General features: G+C 39.4%; 1 protein-coding gene across 1 annotated transcript in view; it reads right to left on the reverse strand.

Moving 5' to 3' along the window:
• Positions 1–2,061: 2,061 nt before the first annotated feature.
• Positions 2,062–21,924, reverse strand: part of LOC114651090 (myosin-7-like) — a 200,879-nt gene continuing 181,016 nt past the window's right edge. The window contains exon 41 of the mRNA XM_051926523.1: positions 2,062–2,448. Coding sequence (XP_051782483.1) covers positions 2,431–2,448 — 18 coding nt within the window. The 3' untranslated portion in view covers positions 2,062–2,430. The remainder of the gene's footprint in view (positions 2,449–21,924) is intronic.

Below are 21,924 nucleotides of genomic sequence, written 5' to 3' on the forward strand. Positions count from 1 at the left end.
AGTGAAGCCTGACATGGCAATGGCGTATTATAGCAAGACAGAGATTTGACTGACTACGTGAGAAACGGTGATTAAACTACAGGTAAGTGTTGAATTACCTTTGAAAATGCAGTAATGTACTCCTTGATGATAGGCACATAATTGATGAAAGGCAGAACAAAGAAACATCTGAAAATACTATTAACAAAAATACCTTTATTATAAATAGAAGGTGGTATATATTTAGAGAAATTCTAATTAGTAAATACAGTCCAAAAACAAAAGAAGGAAACTCTGTTGGTTTGCCAGACAAGAAAAAGTGACACAAGACAGCAACGGGACTCATCAAGGCCATTAGTGAGCTATAAGGTGACATAACTAATAAAGTGTCAACTCAAAGTTTTGAAGTCTAAAGAAACCTTTATATAAAGTTTTTTTATATGTATAAAATGTATTGGTATTGGTATATTTTACAATATGTGAAGTACAGTATAACCTTTGCAGAATTTAATACATGGAAGCCACCATCTGGTGCTTTAGAGAACAGAATATAGACAATGTGCTCGCAAACTTTGAACAACAACACTGCAATATGATCTTCCAGTAGCACACAGCATTTTCTATGTAAAAAGTAAATCCTTGTTAAAGAAGTCTGTCCAATCTCACTAATCTTCCACCAATATCTTTGCTGGAAACTATATGAATCGGTACTGCTGAAGGTATTGGCAATATTTCTGGGATCATCTTATTTCAAGACATGCAGCCCTATCTGATGTAAGGCAATGATGGGATTGGGATCTATGAATTAAACTCTCGTATAAGAAAATGGAATTTATACATCAAAAAATAATCAAATACATTCTTCTTAAATATGTGCACAACAATTCTATATCGCATGCACCTGTATAAATTCAAATTATCAAGAATTGTGAATGATGTTATCAAGAGTTTGCTTCACTAGATTATATGATTTGGATATGTCCCACACCCACACTTCTTTGGTGGAAACAATATGCCTTAGATCGTGCTAGTATCCTTAAAAAGCATTCAGTGAGGTAATGTCAGATGGAATAAATCAGTTCTACACTACATTTTCTTGTGCATTGAGTTATCTTACTTGGTTGGAGGAATCCTAATAAACCAACTCAATGCAAGACATCTCCTTTCCATTACATTTATAATAAGAAAAAGATTAAACTGCTTCAAAGTTTTAAACTTTTTCCAAATATGGAAAGCATTCATTAATATTGTTCTTAAGTATATCCTGCTGTTTTACCTCTGTGGCACCCGAACGGGGCTCACGCCCAGCCGGGACGGCCAGGAGGAGGGCTCATTCCTCCTCCAGAACGCGAGGGGGTGTCCGCCCTGGTTGTATTGGGGGCCACCGCCAGGGGGTGCCGTGATGCCTTGGGGACCCTGGACCCCAGTGCTTCCGCCACACCCGGAAGTGCTGGGGGGAAGAGAAGAAGGGACACCCGGAGTGCTTCCGGGTACACAGCCGACACTTCACCACACTGGGGAGTGCCGGTGGAAGATTGCCGGGGAGCACCTGGAGCACATCCGGGTGTGTATAAAAGGGGCCGCCTCCCTCCAGTCATTGACAAGAGTTGGGAGGAAGGAAGATGATGTCGGGAGGACGGCAAGGAGGTGGCCTGAAGAGAGAGAAGGCATTGTGTTGTGGCCAGGTCTTTGGGGTTTGTGAGCACAATATGGACTTTGTAAATATTATAAATGAACGTGTGTTGGGTGACATGAGTGTGTCTGCCTGTCTGTGTCCAAGCCAGTCTCCACACCTCGTTGATGTCTGAATGATTTTGATTTTGAGGTACCAGGAAAGGAGACCAACTGTCATATTTAGAAAGTACAAAAAACAAATGGAAATAGTTCCTATTTGTTCAAAGGAATCCATAGTTTAGCTAATATCTGTTTAAAAACACAAGTTGTGTTACAAAGCACAAAGAAGAAAAATTAGTTTTGACTGTTTACAACAAAGCTATTACGTTTTATTGGAAACAGACTGAAGATGCCTGGTCCTCACACCACTTAAAGCAATGCTTTCCCATTAAGTGCACACCAGTCACTTCTGCATGATGCATGCCACCTCCATGGATGCCATCTGCAACATTAATGAATTTTACAATATAATAGTAATGAGCACATGAGGATGGCGTGGGAACTGCATGCATATGACTGCAGCTCAGCACACTCTGTTTTTGTAGGGCTAGTCATTTAAAGATGGACAGTCACTCACAGCATCTTACCTAAGCTACACACTGGAAAAAGTCATGAAAAACAATGACAAACATCAAATAATTGTTTAATAACGGCAAACAAAATGATTAACAAAAGAGATTTTGGAGGTGGTGCTTCTTTTTTCAGCCTGTCTTTATGTAAAATTCAAACTTTATATTTGTACCCAAACTGCCAGTAATCAGGCTGGTCCTGCATATCCTACTCCTCTGCATGCATCTAGGGAAAAAAATAAAAACATGACACACATTGAGATTTCAAATGAGCAAATGTCGCTTTCCTTTCTTACTCGTTGAAGTTTAAGGGGATAAATTTGCAAATGCACACTGTTAGTGATGGCATCTCATGGTTTACTTTTTAGTTTGTTAATCTGAGATTCAGCCAACTCAGCCCTCTCTTCAGCTTCATGAAGCTCATGCTGCAAGTTTCTGTATCTTGTTAATTTCTGGTTTGATTATGTTTACTGTAGAAAAAAAAGTATTTTAAGTTAAATGAAGTGCAGTTTAAAAGTTAACGGCATGTTTTTGCACAAATGTTAGGAGGGTTTCCTTCACACAAATAAAGTAACTATAGACAAGTGGCATAGGAGACAGTAGTGATTTAGTGTTATTTATCAAACCTTGTAACAAGTCAAGTTGTTTGAGAGGCAGAGAGAAGGCACCTTATTTATTTAAGTTGCACAAATTGATAGTCATTTACCAGCAGAAACAAAACCTTTAATCAAAATCTAAAGCAAAATTATTAAATACCCTTATTAAATATAATATTTTCTTTAAATTGTTCTTCAGTGCTATAATGCTGTGTTATCACAGGTTTTGTTTTTACAGTTCAAAGTTTAGACACCAGTATTATAAGTGTTCAAATATTTTTATGAACTGTCTACAATGCCTGTGGATAGAAACCATCCCTGAATCTACCGGCAGAAGCACCAATGACCCCATACTGTTTGCCAGAGGGAGGCAGTGAGAAAAGTGGCTGTGGTCCTTCATTAAATTGTTTTGTCTTTCAAAGGCATTGAGTGTTGTATAAAGTATGTCCTGAACTGAAGGTAGATGAGTACCAGTAATATTCTGTGTCTTCACCGCCCTTTACAGAGCTTTACAATGTTGAGCTGAACAGCTGCCATAGCAGGATGTGATGCAGACAATGAGAATGGAGACATCGGAGGGAGTAGAGGCATTGGTGAGACTTTTTGAAATGAGATGAAATGATTTCAGTGTACTTTATCAGTAGCGATCATGGCAAGAAATTTAAAGCTGCACTCCTTTTCAACAGCATCTCCTCCAATGTAGGTGTCATTGAGGTCTGCCTTCTGCTTCCTGAAGTCTATGACCAGCTCTTTAGTTTTATTGATATTAAAGATGAGATTGTTGATCTGGCACCATTCAGTCCATAGAGAGGCCTCTACTCTATAAGCTATCTCATCGTTATTTGTGATCAGGCCCGTGGAGATTATGCCATCAGCAAATGTAATGATGGAGTTAGAGCTGGTCTGGCCACACAGTCTTGAAGAGAAATTTCAATAAAATTGGGTTATAACTGATTTTGCATTCCATATGTTTTTCTAATCCTTGCCAAGGTGTGTGTGAATTATTACATATGCTCAATTCTGTCTCCAGTTGACTCCCCTATCAGTCCCCCAACACTATGGAAAAAGCAGTCAGTCAGTCATCGTCCAAGTAGCAGATCAACGTTTAATAAGCCCCCGATAAACACATTGGAGACAAAAGTCAAATGAGTTAGATCCAGATAACAAATGGAGTGCATAAACTTCTTGACACAGAGTGAACAATAAGGACAAGTTAAAACCTGAAAAAATCAATAACAAAGTTTGGTTAGTGTGCTGAATCTGTTCCTCTCCAGGCATCAGACTGCAGAAGAAGTAACAAAGGCACACCGAGCTCTAAGATCAGGAAGCTGATTAAAACAATTACAAAGAAACAATCCTTTTGCCTGGAAATTGTCAACAGCTTTTGAAGCCTGCTTTGGATTTTCAGAGATGGATTTGAGCAATGCTGCGAGATAACATGAGACAAGCCAAATAGAAGAAGAAGAAGGGCTGCAGCTCTGCTTCACATTCCCTTTTTATCACGGGGAGAAACTCCATTTTTTTGCTTTTGAGTGACAATTGAAATATCTGGAAGAAAAACCTCCAGCACTGTCCTTCATAAGTCAAATTAGAAGATCTCCAAGCCACATTAAGTGTAGCCTGGTAGTCCAAGTAAGTATGGAATTTCTTGATCCTTGATCTCGTCACCAGACCATTTCAAATTAAACGACTGAAAATCTCAGGGAATGTCACATTTAGTGATTTGAGTGCCTACCTCCTAGCATAGCCATGCTCCCTACTTTTTGTGACAGCCAATAGCATGTAAAAGTCTCGTACTGTGAAATGGCCCTTACTAGGATCTAACTATTGATAGATTACCATAAGTATTTGCAAAATTTTTAAGGTGTATTGAGACTTAAGCCTTTAAACAAACAACATAACTAACATGTTTGTCTTGCTGCAATTCATACAAAGAAAGAAACAGAGAGTGAAAGAGTAAGAAGAAAAGCAGCACTCACTGACTCCTCGGCCTGATGCTTGTAGTTCTTCTTAACTGCATCTTGTCAGCCAGATGCTACATTCTCAAGGGATTCTTTTTATCTTCCTCTTTCTTAAAAGAAAAACAATCCAGTTTCTGTACTTAATGATGAGTGACACTGTGATCTCATAGTTCCAGAGTCTTGGGTTCAAACCTTGGCCCTTTTATTTTATGTGGACTGTACACCATAGTTGTACAGATTTATTTCCATATACTTTGTTTTTTTCTCACAGCCCTAAAATGTGCATGTTAGGTTGAGTGCTGATGTTAAACTGGCCCATGATAACTGAGTCTGAGTCTGAGTGTTGGGTGTGCCTTGCAACGGACTGTTGCTCCACCCAGCATTATGTCCTGCTTTGTGCCTGATGCTGCCACAGGACACACTCCATACCTCGATGATATTACATTTGAACAAATGTGCTGACTGCCAAAAGTATTAAAAACACAGCTGCGTTGAAAGTCAACTCCTTCATCCGGCGTTCATACGTGCAAAATCCCTTTGGATCTCCTTGTGTCCAGGTCACTCTCCAACTCCCTGACCTAAGCCATCAAAAGATTACTTTAATTGCTTCATGCTCTGGATTCAAGCTTCAGGATTTTCTTTTTGCCCCATTGTAAAGCAACTTGTTTCACTTTGACTAATCTCATCTGCAGGTCCTTCACAGTCTGTTCCATATTTTTCTTCATTCTCTCCCAATGAGAATTTGTGTCCTGTTTCTTTCTAAGCTCCTCAGTGATCATAGCTGCCTGTAATATAAGAATGCAAGAAAATCAGAATATTTTGATGTGACCAGACCATTCAGTTTTACACAGTTTTACAAGTTTTATTAACGTCTCCAAAGTAATGTTGAGAAGCCACAGTACTAAGAAATATTTTAAACTTTTTGAAATGTTGACATTTACACTTTATCAGCATTCATCTCTTCCAATCCATCCTTCTTGAAGAGCATATTTAAACTTACAGCTGGCATCAGCCTTAATTACTCCCATGGACACCATCTTTGTGAAGTCCGCACATGAGGTTTTTTCTTGGAGTTCCAGCTTTTCCTCACCCAACAAAACTATGTTAATTCAATTGGTGATTAAATTTGTCAGGTGTTAGAAAGTGAGATTGTGTGTGTGAGTGTGGTGTCTTTGCAGGGCTACCATCTCCTGCTTTGTGTTTGATGCACCTCACATAGGCTCTAGCATACACCATTACAACTCTTAATTCAATTTGGCAGGTTCAAAAATATATGAATGGATGAACAGATGTGTCCAAAATTGTTTCTGTTAAATTTTGAATTCTGTGGTAAGATATCTTTTATATCGCTCCAAAACATTTAAAGAAGAAATGTAATAAATGTCTGCAGTTGACTGGTGTCATGTCCTGGGCTGGTTCCTGCCTTTCTCTGAATCTGACTGTTCTAGCACTGCCAGTTATGTTCTAACTATTTAGCAAATATTTGTAACCCTAACATAAAAATCCTAATGCTGCTGCTGCTGCTGCAGGAAACATGAAGCCAATGTAACAGGAAGTAGGAAGTGAGTGCAGCAGCAGTACGTTTGTTGTGTTTGTTCTCTCAAACAATTCTTCACCATCCTGCTTAGTTAGCCCTTGTGAAGGCACTCCCTGTAAGGTACCTTTTTTCTGGTTTTATACAGTACTGTGCAAAGGTTTTATGCAGGTGTGAAAAAATGCTGTAAACAAAGAATGCTTTCAAAAATGGAAGTGTTGATCATTTATTTTCATCAATCAACAAAATGCAGTGAATGAACAAAAGAGAAATCTAAATCAAATCAGTATTTGGTATGACCAGCCTTTGCCTTCAAAACAGCATCAATTCTTCTAGGTACACTTGCACACAGTTTTTGAAGGAACTCGGCTGGTAAGTTGTTCCAAACGTCTTGGAGAACTAACCACAGATCTTCTGTGGATGTAGGCTTCCTCACATCCTTCTGTCTCTTCATGTAATCCCAGACACACTTGATAATGTTGAGATCAGGGCTCTGTGGGGGCCACACCATCACTTCCAGGACTTCTTGTTCTTCTTTACGCTGAAGATAGTTCTTATTGACTTTGGCTGTATGTTTGGGGTTGTTGTCCTGCTGCAGAATAAATTTGGGGCCAATCATACGCCTCCCTGATGGTATTGCATGATGGATAAGTATCTGCCTGTATTTCTCAGCATTGAGAACACCATTAATCCTGACCAAATCTCCAACTCCATTTGCAGAAATGCAGCCCCAAAAGTTCAAGGAACCTCCACCATGCATCACTGTTGCCTGCAGACACTCATTATTGTACCGCTCTCCAGCCCTTCAACGAACAAACTGTCTTCTGCTACAGCCAAATATTTCAAATTTTGACTCATCAGTCCAGAGCACCTGCTGCCATTTTTCTGCACCCCATTTCCTATGTTTTCGTGCATACTTGAGTCACTTGGCGTTGTTTCAACGTCGGAGGTATGGCTTTTTGGCTGCAAATCTTCCATGAAGACCACTTCTGGCCAGACTTCTCCGGACAGTAGATGGGTGTACCTGGGTCCCACTGGTTTCTGCCAGTTCTGAGCTGATGGCACTGCTGGACATCTTCTGATTTTGAAGGGTAATAAGCTTGATGTGTCTTTCATCTGCTGCACTAAGTTTCCTTGGCTGACCACTGCGTCTATGATCCTCAACGTTGCCCGTTTCTTTGTGCTTCTTCAAAAGAGCTTGAACAGCACATCTTGAAACCCCAGTCTGCTTTGAAATCTTTGCCTGGGAGAGACCTTGCTGATGCAGTATAACTACCTTGTGTCTTGTTGCTGTGTTCAATCTTGCCATGACATGAAACTGTCTTCCACAACCTCACCTTGGTAGCAGAGTTTGGCTGTTCCTCACCCAGTTTTAAGCCTCCTACACAGCTGTTTCTGTTTCAGTTAATGACTGTGTTTCAACCTACGTGTGACATTGATGATCATTAGCACCTGTTTGGTCGATCATACACCTGACTATAATCCTACAAAATCCCTGACTTTGTGCAAGTGGACCTATAAGCATTGATGCTGGTTTGAAGGCAAAAGGTAGTAACACCAAATATTGATTTGATTTAGATTTTTCGTTTTGTTCGCTCACTTTGCATTTTGTAAATTGATAATAATAAACAATCATTATTTATATTTCTGAAAGCATTCTTTGTTTACAGCATTTTTTCACACCTTCCTAAAACTTGTGCACAGTACTGTAGCTCTTGTTTAACTAACTTTGGTTAGAAAATGTTAAAGTAAATGTTATACATTTCAGCACCTAAATTTACTGAGCTTTCGGCTGTTAAGCTCTTAGTTATAAATGCTGCTGTATATACTTTATGTTTCTTATACAAGTACTTTAATTAGTGTTTGTTTGTATTTGTATTTACAGTTTCACAGCATTTGTGTAATTAAACATTCTCAACATCATTTCGTGGTTCCAGGAATCATTGCTTGAAGGTGTTTAGCTTGCTAGATAATTGAACAGGAAATTCAGTGATGCCAGTACACTGACTACATGTCATTAGAAAATTTGACTGAGATAGTTTGAGAATGTTATGTAATGTAATAAATAATGCTATATTACCTGAAGGGTGGCACAGTGGGTAGCGCTGTTGCTTTGCAGTTAGGAGACCCTGGGTTCACTTCCCGGGTCCTCCCTGTGTGGAGTTTGCATGTTCTCCCCATGTCTGTGTGGGTTTTCTCCGGGTACTCCAGTTTCCTCCCACAGTCCAAAGACATGCAGGTTTGGTGCATTGGCGATCCTAAATTATCCCGAGTGTGTACTGTGTGTGTGTGTGTGTGTGTGTGCCCTGCCCGGGGTTTGTTTCCTGCCTTGCGCCCTGTGTTGGCTGGGATTGGCTCCAGCAGACCCCCATGACCCTGTGTTCGGATTCAGTGGGTTGGAAAATGGATGGATGGATGGAACTTCAGTTTAACAGTGTCACAGTTCCATAGTTTCAATAGCCTGCATTTTAAATCTTTTTATAATCTTCAACATCCCGATCAGTTTGGGAAACCATAAGGAGAATGGAGTACAAACGTTCAATTCAAGATCAAAATGAAATCAAAACAACTCACATCATTAATTGCCATTTTAGCCTTTTCCTTTGTATTTCTTGCTTCTTGAATAGTTTGGCCCACTGCATCTGGGAGATGTCACTGTCTAATTTTTTTTTTTGATTGATCCAGCAGGACTTCTGTAAAATGATTGAATTGATGACCATTTAATAGATATTTCATAGAATTTACCTGCAGTTATTTGGCTTCAAGTAAAGAACAAAAAGTTCTGTATATCATGAAAAATACGAGTAATTTATCAAGTCTAGTGCTTAGGTATCTTAATTTATATAATTAAGTTACTGACAGAAGAACAAGTCACAATGAAAAGACATACACGGTCCCTTCTTTGGTAGTGTCATGATAATCTGGACTTTGTTTTTTATTTTATTCATTAATTTTTTGACAGTATTTTTCTTGGCCATTAAAAATAAAGAAGGTAGTGTTACGGGGGTTTTGAGAGGTCAATGAATTTAATGGTCTGGTCTATTTTTTTAATTTAGGGCATTTTTCAGTCATTCTTTCTCCACTGCTTTTCTGAGACTGGGCCGCAGGGGCAACAGTCTTGCCAACACTTGCCAACTCATACTGAAAGATTCCAAGGGGTTTCCTGGCCATCTGGGAGATAAAATCTTCCCTGGGGTCTCTACCAAAATGGTTGTACCCATAAAACCTCCACAGGGTGGGGTCAGTGAGAAATCCATATCAGACTCTTCTCGATGCAGAAGAGTCAGTGGCTCTACACTGAGCCTTTTCCAGATGTTGGTGCCTCTCACCCTGTTTCTAAGGGGGAGCACAGCCACTCTGTGGAGAAAGCTCGTTTCAACTGCTTGTACCTGCGATCTCACTCTTTCAGCCATTACCCAAAGCTCATTACCATAGGTGAGGGTAGGGATGTAGATCAATTGGTAAATTGAGAACTTTTCCTTCTGATTCAGCTCCTTCATCAACACTACAGATTGTATAGTGTCCACATAACTATGCACGCTGCCCCTATCTGTCTGTTGATCTCACCATCCCTTTTCCCCTTGCTTGTGAACAAGACCCAGAAGTACTTAAACTCCTCCACTTGTGGCAGTGATTTGATGCTAAAAAAATGAATGGTGGCTTGTTAAAAAGGAATTAACACAGTAAAGCTTACTTTGCTTCTTCTAACGCTTCAGTCCTCTGAATGGCATCAGTCTCATATTCTGTTCTCCATTGGGCCAATTTTGACTTTCCTTTTGACAGCAGATTCATACACACACAGGCACACTCATTTGCAAATTAACTATTACAGCCGTCTTTGGATTGTGGGAGTAAAATCAGAGCACCTGGAGGAAATTCCATCAAGAGATGGTAAAAATCTGCAAACCTCACACAGTCAGTGCCTGGGATAGGATTCAAACCCATTAGTCTGAACTGAAGAGCATTGTAAATATTGCTCAGTTAAATTTGCATAAATTTATTCTTATAAAACAATCACAATGACTAAATCTCTCAGGATGTTGAACACTATGACAAATGCGGTATAGTCAAATTAAAGCAAAAATGCATGCATCAAGAACACAAAACAGAAAAATAACACCAAACACAACACTTTTGTAGTGGTGCTACATGGGATTGAAACTTCAACTCCCAGAAGTCCCTGCAGTGGCTCTGATTGGTCGTCTGCTGAGGGTGCAGGGGCTGCTGGGTACAAGGAGGCCAGCGCAACATTTAAAAGGGGGCCAGTGATACAAAAGGAGATATCTTTTGTGTTTTGGGCTGGAATTACCTGTCTGTTTGCCTTCCTGTTTGATACTTATGGATTCTTGTTTTGTCCTGTTTCATCCTCTGTTTTGGGTGTATGGACTGTCTGGCGTCTTCCTACTGCATGAGGACTGTCTGCGGATTTGTTGTTGTATTGCGGAGAAACGTCCGTATCGTCTAGGTGTGCGAACAGCCCCCCTGCTCAATCCCCCTACGTCAGGATCAGAAAAAGTCAGCGCAAGAGAGAGAGAGAGAGAGAGAGAAAAGTAAGCTGGGTAGTTTCTCAGCCATCTGCCAATAGCGTCCCTTGTATGAAATCAACTGGGCAAACCAACTGAGGAAGCATGTACCAGAAATTAAAAGACCCATTGTCCGCAGAAATCCGCGAACCAGCAAAAAATCCGCTATATATTTAAATATGCTTACATATACAATCCGCAATAGAGTGAAGCCGCGAAAGGCGAAGCGCGATATAGTGAGGGATCACTGTATATGCTTTGAAGAAATAAATGTGTGAGAGACAGATTAAGGGTTGGGGAGCCTTCCCCATATACTGTCATAGCACAATAAACAAATCAGTATACACTGATATCATGGTCAAGTTTATGTAAACAGTGTTCATGTAAACAAGCAAGAAAAAACAGAGCAGTTTATGTAATCTGAACCAGAAGTAGGCAGAAGGAAGGGGGTGACGTGAGTAGAAGATAATGGAGGTGATGTTATTGGAAGGCGACTAGAAGTGAAGACATCAGGGATGGACGGATGAAAACACAAAAGTTCTTCATGTGTCAGGACTGCGCTTTTGTGCGCAGAATTCAAGGTGTGTGGTGTTTTTTGTTCTTCCTTTTTCCTAGTGAGGAAAAAAGAAAAGCATTACTGTAATACGCTGTGTTAAACCCCGCTCCAGTGTGTTTTCGCGCTCGGTCAGGTCCTTTGGCTGCCCCCTAATCACGTGTCTGTGACAATGTATATATATGTTGTGATAAGGACATTCTAACAGATTTGGTTACACATTTAAATGAGACATAGAAGGAAGTGGAGCCACCAGCTAGACCATCTTAACTAATTTTGAAACCACTTAAAACATTTCTCTTCAATTTAAAGTCCACATTGGGGTCTGTGACTGCCAGCAGTATTATGGCAACACCATTCCAGCAAATAGACCACCTGCTTTATCGCACACTTTACAATTTCTGGATCCCTCACTTTGATACTCCTGGTGTTCGTACCATGTAGTGGTATGTTTCCCAAAAACGATCACTCTTAGGAACAACAAACAAGATAGAAAAATTTGTAAGTAAATAACATGTGAGTTTTATGTTTCCTGCAGCCCTTTGTTATACAACTTTTAGCATATGAGTTTAATGTACTTTTTTGTTGCCTTCTCTCCAACATCCATGTCAAAAAAGCAAACCACAGACTGACGATAACGGGAACATCAATCCCTTGTGTTTCAGTTGTCAAATATGTTATATTGTCACACCAAATGTGAAAATGTTTAAACAGAAAAGTAATTAAAAAAATCAATTATGTGAAAGCGCACAACATAACGATCAAACTAATTTAACCTGTTAGTGGAAAATCTATACATGGGCTCAAAACATGACATGGATTCCTTGCAAAAAAGGACAATGGCAAGCAATGAAAGGAAGAGGAAGGATCACTTCACAAAAGAGTTAAAACAACTTATAGAGGAGGCAGCAAAAAATAAAGAAGTGTGGTTTTCCAAGGCTGAGGACTTGTGCAGGACTGAGGTCTGGAGTCAGCAGGTATTTGCAAAGGGGATTTACATTGTCTACTAGTAGCCAGCATTGTGAAATATGATATTTACAATTTAGTTATTATATTGATATTTATAACCTTTATTATTATAACCTTTTTTACTATTTACCTTTTCACTATCAGCTTTTATTCCTAGCACTCTTAGAAAGTATGTTAAATCCTTTTGATCTGTGACCCAGTCTCAGCTGTGCTTTGCTGCTCCAAGTATATGCAAGGTTAAGTAGTGATAAGAACTTGTGTAAGCAAAAGTAGGAGACGTTCTCTCTCCAAGGATGTGAGAAACGCCCACTACCTCCTGTAATTAACTGGGTGTTTAAGATGTGCAGTCAACAGCTGTAATCCAACCATTGCCTTCACTGCTCCACAGATGACTCCATGTGCATAAAAATAAAGGTTTCTGCTTATCCCAAAATGACTTTATCTTTGACACCAGCCACCAGAAAACGCACCATTCCTTGCCATCTGACACACGTCAGAATTGGACCAGATACAAGCATCATGTGTACTTCCAGACCACTTGGCCGTAATGTCTGTAAAAAGTTCCTGATGGTTGCACATCACCTGGGGCCTCATGCATAACGGCGTGCGTCACATTAAAATGTGGCATATGAACAAAAGTGGAAATGTGAGTATGCACAAAAATATTCTGATGCACAAAACAGTGCATAAGCCAACTTCCACGCACTTCCACTACATAAATCCCGGTCAGCATGAAAGTAATGCTAGTGCATGTGCCTGCCGCCCCCACCACGACTCCTCCCAGAATTTTGCATATTTAAATATGCAAATAAATATAAACAGCTCTTTCCATTCATTGTTTGGTTAAAAGACAATGGAAAAAGCGCGTGAAAAAAAGAAATTCAGTGAATGCGAAGTTGAGGCAAGGAAAACATATTATTTGTTGGCTTAAGCAGTGGTATAAACAACAAAAGGAAGTCAATCGAGTGATACAGAGTGTGGAGAAACTCCAAAGTCCAAGTTCAGAAAGTCTCACAGTGCCCAGAATAAAAAAGAAGTGGTCAAATATCAAAATCGCCATGAAAAGGTGAGTTGTTGCACACTGTCTGAGTGTCATATGGAAGCATATTAGGGTACAGAGAAAAGGAAAAAAACAGGGAGACAGTGGAAATTTCCACTTTAATCAGGTAGTTTATTTTGTCATTAAAGTAGAATGTCATAAACTTCATCTTAAAATAGTTTACTAGTTTCTTAAATCCCATCGTAACTAAAGCAGCACGTTAAATGCTTTGTATTCTATGTGTTCTTCTATGTGCTCTATGTGTTTGTGAATCACTACGTGCTTCTTAAGCGGGCTTTCTCTTATGCCGACAGGACACAGAATACATTACATTCATGATATTACAGCTCTCTGAACAATTTAAATACTAAGATGTATACTTGTTATCATTTTCATGATGATAGGAATTAAAGCATGTGTAAAACATGGGGAAGTGGTAGTGACAAGCTGGCATCCTGTCCAGAGATTGTTCCTGCCTCCCAAAAGATGCTTGCTGTGCCGTGCGTGACCCTCGATAAAATAATTTAATGCAACAGTACTGTCCAATTCCCGTCCTTCCTTTTCTTTCTCCAAGTACCCAATCGCCACACAAGCAGCTCTTTAATAAATGTCAAGCCATCTGTAAGCTCAGAACGCCGATTCTTCAAACCTTTTAAGGAACATTGAAATATCTTTGTATTTAATTATTCCATCCAACTATCCATCCAGGGTCACGCCAGTCCCAGCAAGCATACACCCCAAGGCAAGACCAATCCCTGAATGGGGAGCCAGTTCATCGCTACCGCTGTCCAGCATGTCCACATGTTTAACTATTAACAGTATACATTTTTTATCCATCCATCCATCCATTTACCAACCCGCTGAATCCGAACACAGGGTCACGGGGGTCTGCTGGAGCCAATCCCAGCCAACACAGGGCACAAGGCAGGAACCAATCCCGGGCAGGGTGCCAACCCACCGCAGGACACACACAAACACACCCACACACCAAGCACACACTAGGGCCAATTTAGAATCGCCAATCCACCTAATCTGCATGTCTTTGGACTGTGGGAGGAAACCGGAGCGCCAGGAGGAAACCCACACAGACACGGGGAGAACATGCAAACTCCACGCAGGGAGGACCCGGGAAGCAAACCCGGGTCTCCTAACTACCACTGCGCACCGTGCTGCCCTACATTATTTAAATGAAGTTAAAAATGTATCTGTATAATGTAATATGTGAAATCAAGAGCTCCAAGAAGATAGCACCTGGAAATCTAAATCGACTTAGAAGCCAGTCGCCATCATCTGTAAATACGTGCTCTGAATTTCTTTATTGTTATTGTATGGTACAATGAGATTCAATTTGCAAATCCTCCATAAACTTATTTTCCTTTAAAATGGTAAAATAACAAAAACAACAACAACAACAATAATAATAATAATAATACGATAAAAAATATTGAAAAATATACAATATGAAAGCCATAAGTGGTTCAGGTTGTGCAATATTACAACTGTAATACAAGTTTACAGTGAGGTAATTGTACTTGTAAGTACAAGCAGTTCTACCGGGAGCACTTGATGGACTGATTGAGTGTGTTTATAGCTCTTGGGATGAAACTGTTTATGAACTGCGAGGTCCGTTCAGGAAAGGCTCTGAAGCGTTTGCCGAATGGGAATGGTTCAAACAGACTGTGCGCATGGCTGAGGCAGCGTGTGCTAGAAGTTGTATCCCGATAATTCTCTCAGCTCTTGACACAATCTGCCATAGAGCTTTCCAATCAGCTGCTGTATAGCTGTGATTCCACACTCAGATACAGTGGGTTAAAATACTCTGAGTGGTGCACTGAGAGTGACAACGCTAAAGCAGCTGTGGTATTTGGAATAGTTTGGCCATTCTGTGCACCATTATATGGTTACAGGTTGATTACAATCAGATGCCTTCAACTAAAAACAATATGCGGTTAATTTCAGTGTGTTTGATAATGCCGCGTCATGGATGTGAATTTAAAAAATAAACCACACAGGAACAGTAGCATTGCTTTGATGCTGGGTGCCCCAATGGATTGAGCTGGCGTGAGAATGTGCATGGCTTTACGCCAAATTTAGTTTTTATACATCACGATGTGAGTGTGAAAAAAAGGGAGTACGTAACATTTTTGTGCGTACGCACCATTTATACATGAGGACTATGGACATTTAACGCCAAAAACCCTTTTTGACAGGTTTAGATGGAAATCAAGAGGCTGAGAATTTGAATAGACATGAGCATTCTGTTCACTGCACCAACGATGTCAAGTATGCTTGTAATGGCATGTAAATCATTTTTAATGTCATGCATGGCACCCTCTTGTTGGGAATTGTGCGCAGTTGTGTGTGGCGCAATATTAATTTGGTCACTGCACGCATAGATTTGGAGACAACAGCCTTCTATGCTATCCACTGATAACGTAAAATCGGAGAGCTATCAGAAACTGCACTGTGGAACTGAGGGCAAAATTCTGGTGTGTTCCTCTTTCCAATTCGTTCTGTACCACACCAAGAAGGCTAATTATATGTTATCTTTTGATAAAGTCAGATTTCTTCATTTTTTATATAGAAATTATTAAACAAACAGTTTGGGTTTTAAAGGTAAGTATTTTCATGTGCACAGATATGGGGACAACATTATTTCAGATTAAAAATGAATCTGCCTGAGTTCCCACAACAAAACCATAACTTTTTATAAGATGTTCTGTGACAATGTGGACAGTTATAGTACGTACAATATTGTAGCAGTACCTCAACTCAATTTATACTTGATACAAGTAGAACAATACATGTAAACACTGATTTTCAGACTCATTATGCCCGAGTTAGACACAAATTGTCAGCATCCACAAATGGAATAACTTAGAAGGCCACAGTCCATTTAACAAAACACTTTGGGACTATGGGAATAAATTTAAGTCCACAGGAAACTGCCACATGAGCGTATGGAGAGCCAGCAAACTCTTCTCAGCTGGGAACTAAACCAGCATAGCAGCCTTTGTCTTTACTTTGAGGAAAAAAGTACTTTTTCAGAATTGTATTTGGCAAATAAAAAGGTTATTCCTTTTATTTCAAGAAACACTTTTATCAAATAGCTATTTTTACATATGAAAGTAACTGAACATCTGTCAAAGGAGGTAACAACAGAATGTTAATTTTACTCTGAAAAATACACATAAAGGGAGAATCACAATGATTTACACGTTGAACCTTTATAAGGTGTGTAAGGAGTTCAGATGAACAGCTACGGCAGCTTTCTGCTCTTCTTCTCTGGCTTTGTTTCTATTCTTTTCCTTACTTCAGTGACCCCTCCTTTATCTTCTTGTTTTGTCTCCATTCTAGGACGCACCAAAAATAGACCAAAAGCAGAAAAGTCACACTTCTGTGTTTGTATTAACTTTTCAGCATGACATTAAAGCTTCATTTATCCCCTCATCCATTTCCTAGATCCTCTTAGTCCAATAGTAGATTTCAGCTGAGAGGCAATGACTATATTTTACAATCAATGAGCTCAAGACTCGTATCAACCCTGGATGTTCTTCACAGGCTCCATTCACACAAACACACATGCCTCTATATATCTGAACTGATGCAAATCAGAGTCATTTATCATGTACTCTGCAGGTCTTTGGAATGTGGGGAGTTAAAGGTGACACATACAAAAACCAGGCCTAGTGCCAAATGCTGTTTGCCAGCAGCAGTACCTATTCAATATCATGACAACCTCTTATTGTTATTTATTGAAGGTAACTTTCAAAAATCACGATTAATAAACTGAGTAGTCAGCATGACAGTGCAATGGCAAAAATAAACAAAATGTATATAAAGAACAAAAAGTTTATTAATGTAGTTTTTTTCCAGAAGTAGACTCAGGACTCTTGACATGAACATGATCACTAAAAATGACTTCTTAAAGAGCAAAACAAAAGTATAAATATGCAGAGCAGTAAAAGTTGTAAACAATCCTAAGATGTTTTGTGAAGATTTCTATTTAACACTGGTAGAATACAAACAGTTCCTCCCACAGCTGAAAAACAGAAAACATTTTTGATATGTCTAACAAGAGAAGGCACATTTGTTTGGCTGAAGAAGAATGGAGACTTCTTAGTGGGAGACTGGAGGCAGCAAGGAATATGGGACCTGTGGGTCAGGACAAGATTTGAAGAGCAAACACTTGGCACAGAAGGAAATCAGAGTAACAAATGGAGGACAAAAGTATTAACAGAATACACCAGGCAGCAACATTCTGTATTAATGGTGGAGTGACCAAAGCAGGTGGAGGTTCTTCAACCTGAGAGGGTCAGTAGCCCAGCCTAGAGGGGGAGAGTTAGAGAGCAGAAGGGAAAGAGGATGAACACTAAATATGTAGTGTGTTAAGATTATACTGTGTGGATGCCAAGATGAATGGAGGAGAATGTTAACATCCCTAGACATCTTAGGTAACTGTGCTACACTCTGTGGCCTTAGACTTACCCTGCAGGAAAGTGAAAATGTAAAATACTGAAATATTAACCCCATTCCTATACAAACACAATATACCGGTATTATTTATGGAACTATTCTTGAACAGTGCACTAGCCTATCACAAGACTTTGATCACAAATCCATAAATTAGTACCATTCAGCTTAGCGTAGTGGTAGTGCTGCTGCTTTGCTGTAAGGAGATTTGCTTTCAGGGTCCTCGCTGTGTGGAGAGTGCTTTGAGTACTGAGAAAAGTGCTATATAAATGTAAAAAATTATTAATATTATCTGAGATTTGACCTATAATCTACTAAACATAAGTGGAGGTGTAGGTTTTTGACATGTAGTAAGTTGAGTGTGAAATTTTTAGATGCTCCGTTTGGCTGGTACTAAATTCATTTCTTGTAGGGCCCTTGTGGCTGTGGCTCTGGCACTGGCTTTCTGTCAATTTCAGAATCAATCCTTGCTATTAATCAACAGTGTCATTTAATCCATCAATCAGTTACCCCTTTTCCTAAACCTGCTTATCCAGAATAGAGTCACAGGAAAGCTGCAGCCTGTCTCAGCAAATGTCATGTGCAAGGCAGGGGTGATCCCATCCCATCACAGGTTAACACACACAAAAGAGAATTCAGAGGCCAATTTAGCACTGCCAATCCACCTAACCTGTGGACAGTAGGAGAAAACCGGAGTACCCAGATGAAAACCACACAGGGAGAACATCCAACCTCCACACAGTGAGTGCCCAAGTCTTGAGCTCTGGTCTCCTTGTTGTAAAGCAGCAGTGTAACCATGCCACCCCTATATCTTTTAATAATATTCAATTGCATTAACAATTTCTAATATTTCAGATTTTTCTTTTTCTGAGAACATCATTTGAAGGTTCTAATGTTTAATGAATTAACTAAAATTCAGACAAAAAAACTAACTGGACTTCAATTGTTAGTATGAAATTGTGAGAGGAACAGATAAGAGGCACATAAAAACTTACCAGTGCCTTCAGCCTCATTTCACATATGTTTTTATACTTTACAGATGTGGATCTTCTATTAAGTAATTATCACGTAAGCTGCATATTCATATTACAATCTGCCAGATTTGACAAATGTTTGTAAGATGACATGTCTGCTAATCTAATTCTGAACAAATACAGTGGAATTTTTACACTTAAATGGTGAGTAGCTCTGAATCCTTACATAAACATTGTCAAGAACCGAGGCACACAGAAAGCCCCTGAATGTTTGTTGTTAGATACCATTATATTTTGAACAGTAAGGTTCCTAAACACACCTAGCATGTGTGCACTGTAAACAGTGAACTTTCATTGACACAATCATATTAATATTAACATACATGCCAAGTTATCCTTCAAGTCTTTATCTGGCCGGCTGGAACTTCTTAAAAGCCAACTCTCTTACAGTCCAGAAGATTTGTAGCAGGGCTTTGAATAAATGTTCATTGAGTTTTGTGGTCTCTACCTTCTGAAAGTCTCTTTCCAGGCTTCATACTAACAAGTGGATCTTGATGTCCCATCAGTCTCAGTACTCAAATCATAAACTGAAGACCCAACTCATCACTCTTGTTGTCAAAAGATATTCTCAGATGGAGTGCCGATTCCAGCATCTGGATGAGGTAACAAGTTTTTGTTTTTTACATTTTCCACGTTTTGTTAACCCAAAAAAATGTCTTGAGTATCGCCTTCCTTATTGAGGTCCTCGAAAAAAGACACAGCAGTAGTTTTTATTGTGTAGTCTTATTTCTTCAACTTTTTCTGTGGAGTTGTAAAGTTCAGTGCAACTAAAATAGTACTTCAATAATACCGAATGATGATGAAAGCATAAAGTATGTTAGTTAACAGGTGACCTTCTAAAGTCTTCTTCATGCTTCATATTTATAGATTGCTATGCTTGAGTGTATTTCTGTATCTCATTAAGAGAGTTTAACAACTAACATTTAATAAAGAGACATACTGTATCAAAAATTAAAAACTCAAATATCAATATTTTCTTAGGTCAGCATGGCTGTGCAATGATTAATAGGTTAGTGTTGCTGCTTCATAGTTCCTACAATTCCCACCCACCCAGTCCTTAAATCTGTCTGTGTTGAATTTAAACTTTTATCAATTACTTTTCTTCCACATTCCAGAGATCTACAGGTTAAAATGGCTAGTGACTCTAAATTCACCTGGTGAATTTACCTCATAATGGCATCAAAACACAAGACACTCCATTAAGGGGTACCTACCATAGGCATAGTCATCTGAGGGTGGTGGGGTTTATCTTTGAACCCACACTGAAATATATTTTATTAGTTCAGTAGTCACACTGATTATAATTCATTTACTTTCTCATTGTGCAAGAAAGCAATCTCTGGCTACGACTCTAATACCTGCTATTATGTTTTAAAATTTGATAAATCTAGGGGGCTTTGCCCCCTGCTCGCTTCGCTCTCCAACCCCCTGACCTGTGCTACACACCAGCCACTTCGTGTCTCTGCCACTCGTTTATGTGGGTTTCACTTTCACCAAACAACAAATCGTTTAATTCTCACGGATACGCCCCTTCATTGGGAAGAAACACTACTTTTCCCTGATGGCAACATGAATTAGACGATCTACAAGTCTCCAACTTAACATTTAAATCCGAACGATATATTCGATCTGTTTTCTCTTTTCTGTTATTTCACTGAGTAATAATTTCTGTTTGTTTGCGCTAATGCGATCTTTACTATCATTTTTTGAGATTTTTGAATTTTAGTACTTTCATTATCTCTAATCTGCTCTGCATGTGTATCGCACCAATGTTTTTGAATTCATTACAATGTTCTACTTTGTCTTCTACTCTTTGTCTTTTATTTCCAGCCCCGGGTGTAGTTAAATCTCTCGTCTCGTGGGACATAAAAGTATCTCTCTGAAAAAGTTATGTTTGGTCCCAGGCTATAAAGTCTTGTCTCGTCCCAGGATTTTTTTATATAATAGAGAGATTTGCAAACAGTAAATTCTAAATTGTAGCACATGTGCTGTTTAACTTTATTAGAAAGTAAGTGAATTCTCAGTTGATCTTCTACCTGGAGGACTTTCATAGATTCTTTCAACCTATAACATGACTTTCTCAAAGCAGAGCACAAGATGGGAGGAAGCCCTGCACAGCACTCAAGTTGCACCCTTCAGCGTCAGTTTAAAGATGCTATTTTAACCTAACGGTAGCATCTCTGGTGATATAGGATGAGAACCTATTGTGGCGTACTGTAATTAATGTTTTCTGTTTACTTTGTTTAGGGAAGGCTCTGTGTTTTTATAACTACATAGAAATACAGAAGGTGCGTGTGCAGGGGGAGGGAGGAGACAGGAAGGAAGGGGGTGTGTGGGAGGTGTGTCTAGTGACCCAAAAAACAGCGGGTTGGGGAAGTTTTTATGGCTGTTCCGTTCAGTTCTTGTTTAATAAACTCAACATTTTTGGAGCACCATGTTTTCCAGCACTTGTATTGTGTCTCACCCTCCTTAGTCGCTACACTATTTATACAATGACGGAAACTGGAAAACTACACACAGCTAAGCAGGATTCAAACACAAGATTCTGGATCCATGAAGCAGTACCGCTAACCACTGGCAACCTTAGAAACCAAAGACAGAAATAAACTTAGTCACTGGCAGCAGTCTGATCCCAAGTCTGAAATCTCTGCTCTTTACACATTTTTGTCATTGTGATGCTTACATTTCACCTAAACATTTTTTTTAACATACACATGACACCAACTATTGATCTGCTTTACTGTCTTTTGTTTTAAAGCTGAGATTCAACTGCTGCAATGCTTTTTCTTTTTGTAAAACCAGTGCAAGCCACGTCTGTCAGCCTTACCTGGTTGGTTTCAGTGGCTATGCAAGAATGAGCTGGTTTGGTGAGAGTATGCTGACCTTAACCTTTAAATACTGTATATGAGAATCAGCTGCATGATTGTAGATAGTAGTGCAGAAGAATGTCAGTATTTATAAGGAGGAGCTGAATCAGGATGAATCCTAGGAGCTCTGTTGTCTGGGACTTTATGCCCCTG

The sequence above is a fragment of the Erpetoichthys calabaricus genome, chromosome 4 (genome assembly GCF_900747795.2).
Source record: "Erpetoichthys calabaricus chromosome 4, fErpCal1.3, whole genome shotgun sequence".
Classification (NCBI taxonomy): Eukaryota; Metazoa; Chordata; class Cladistia; order Polypteriformes; family Polypteridae; genus Erpetoichthys; species Erpetoichthys calabaricus.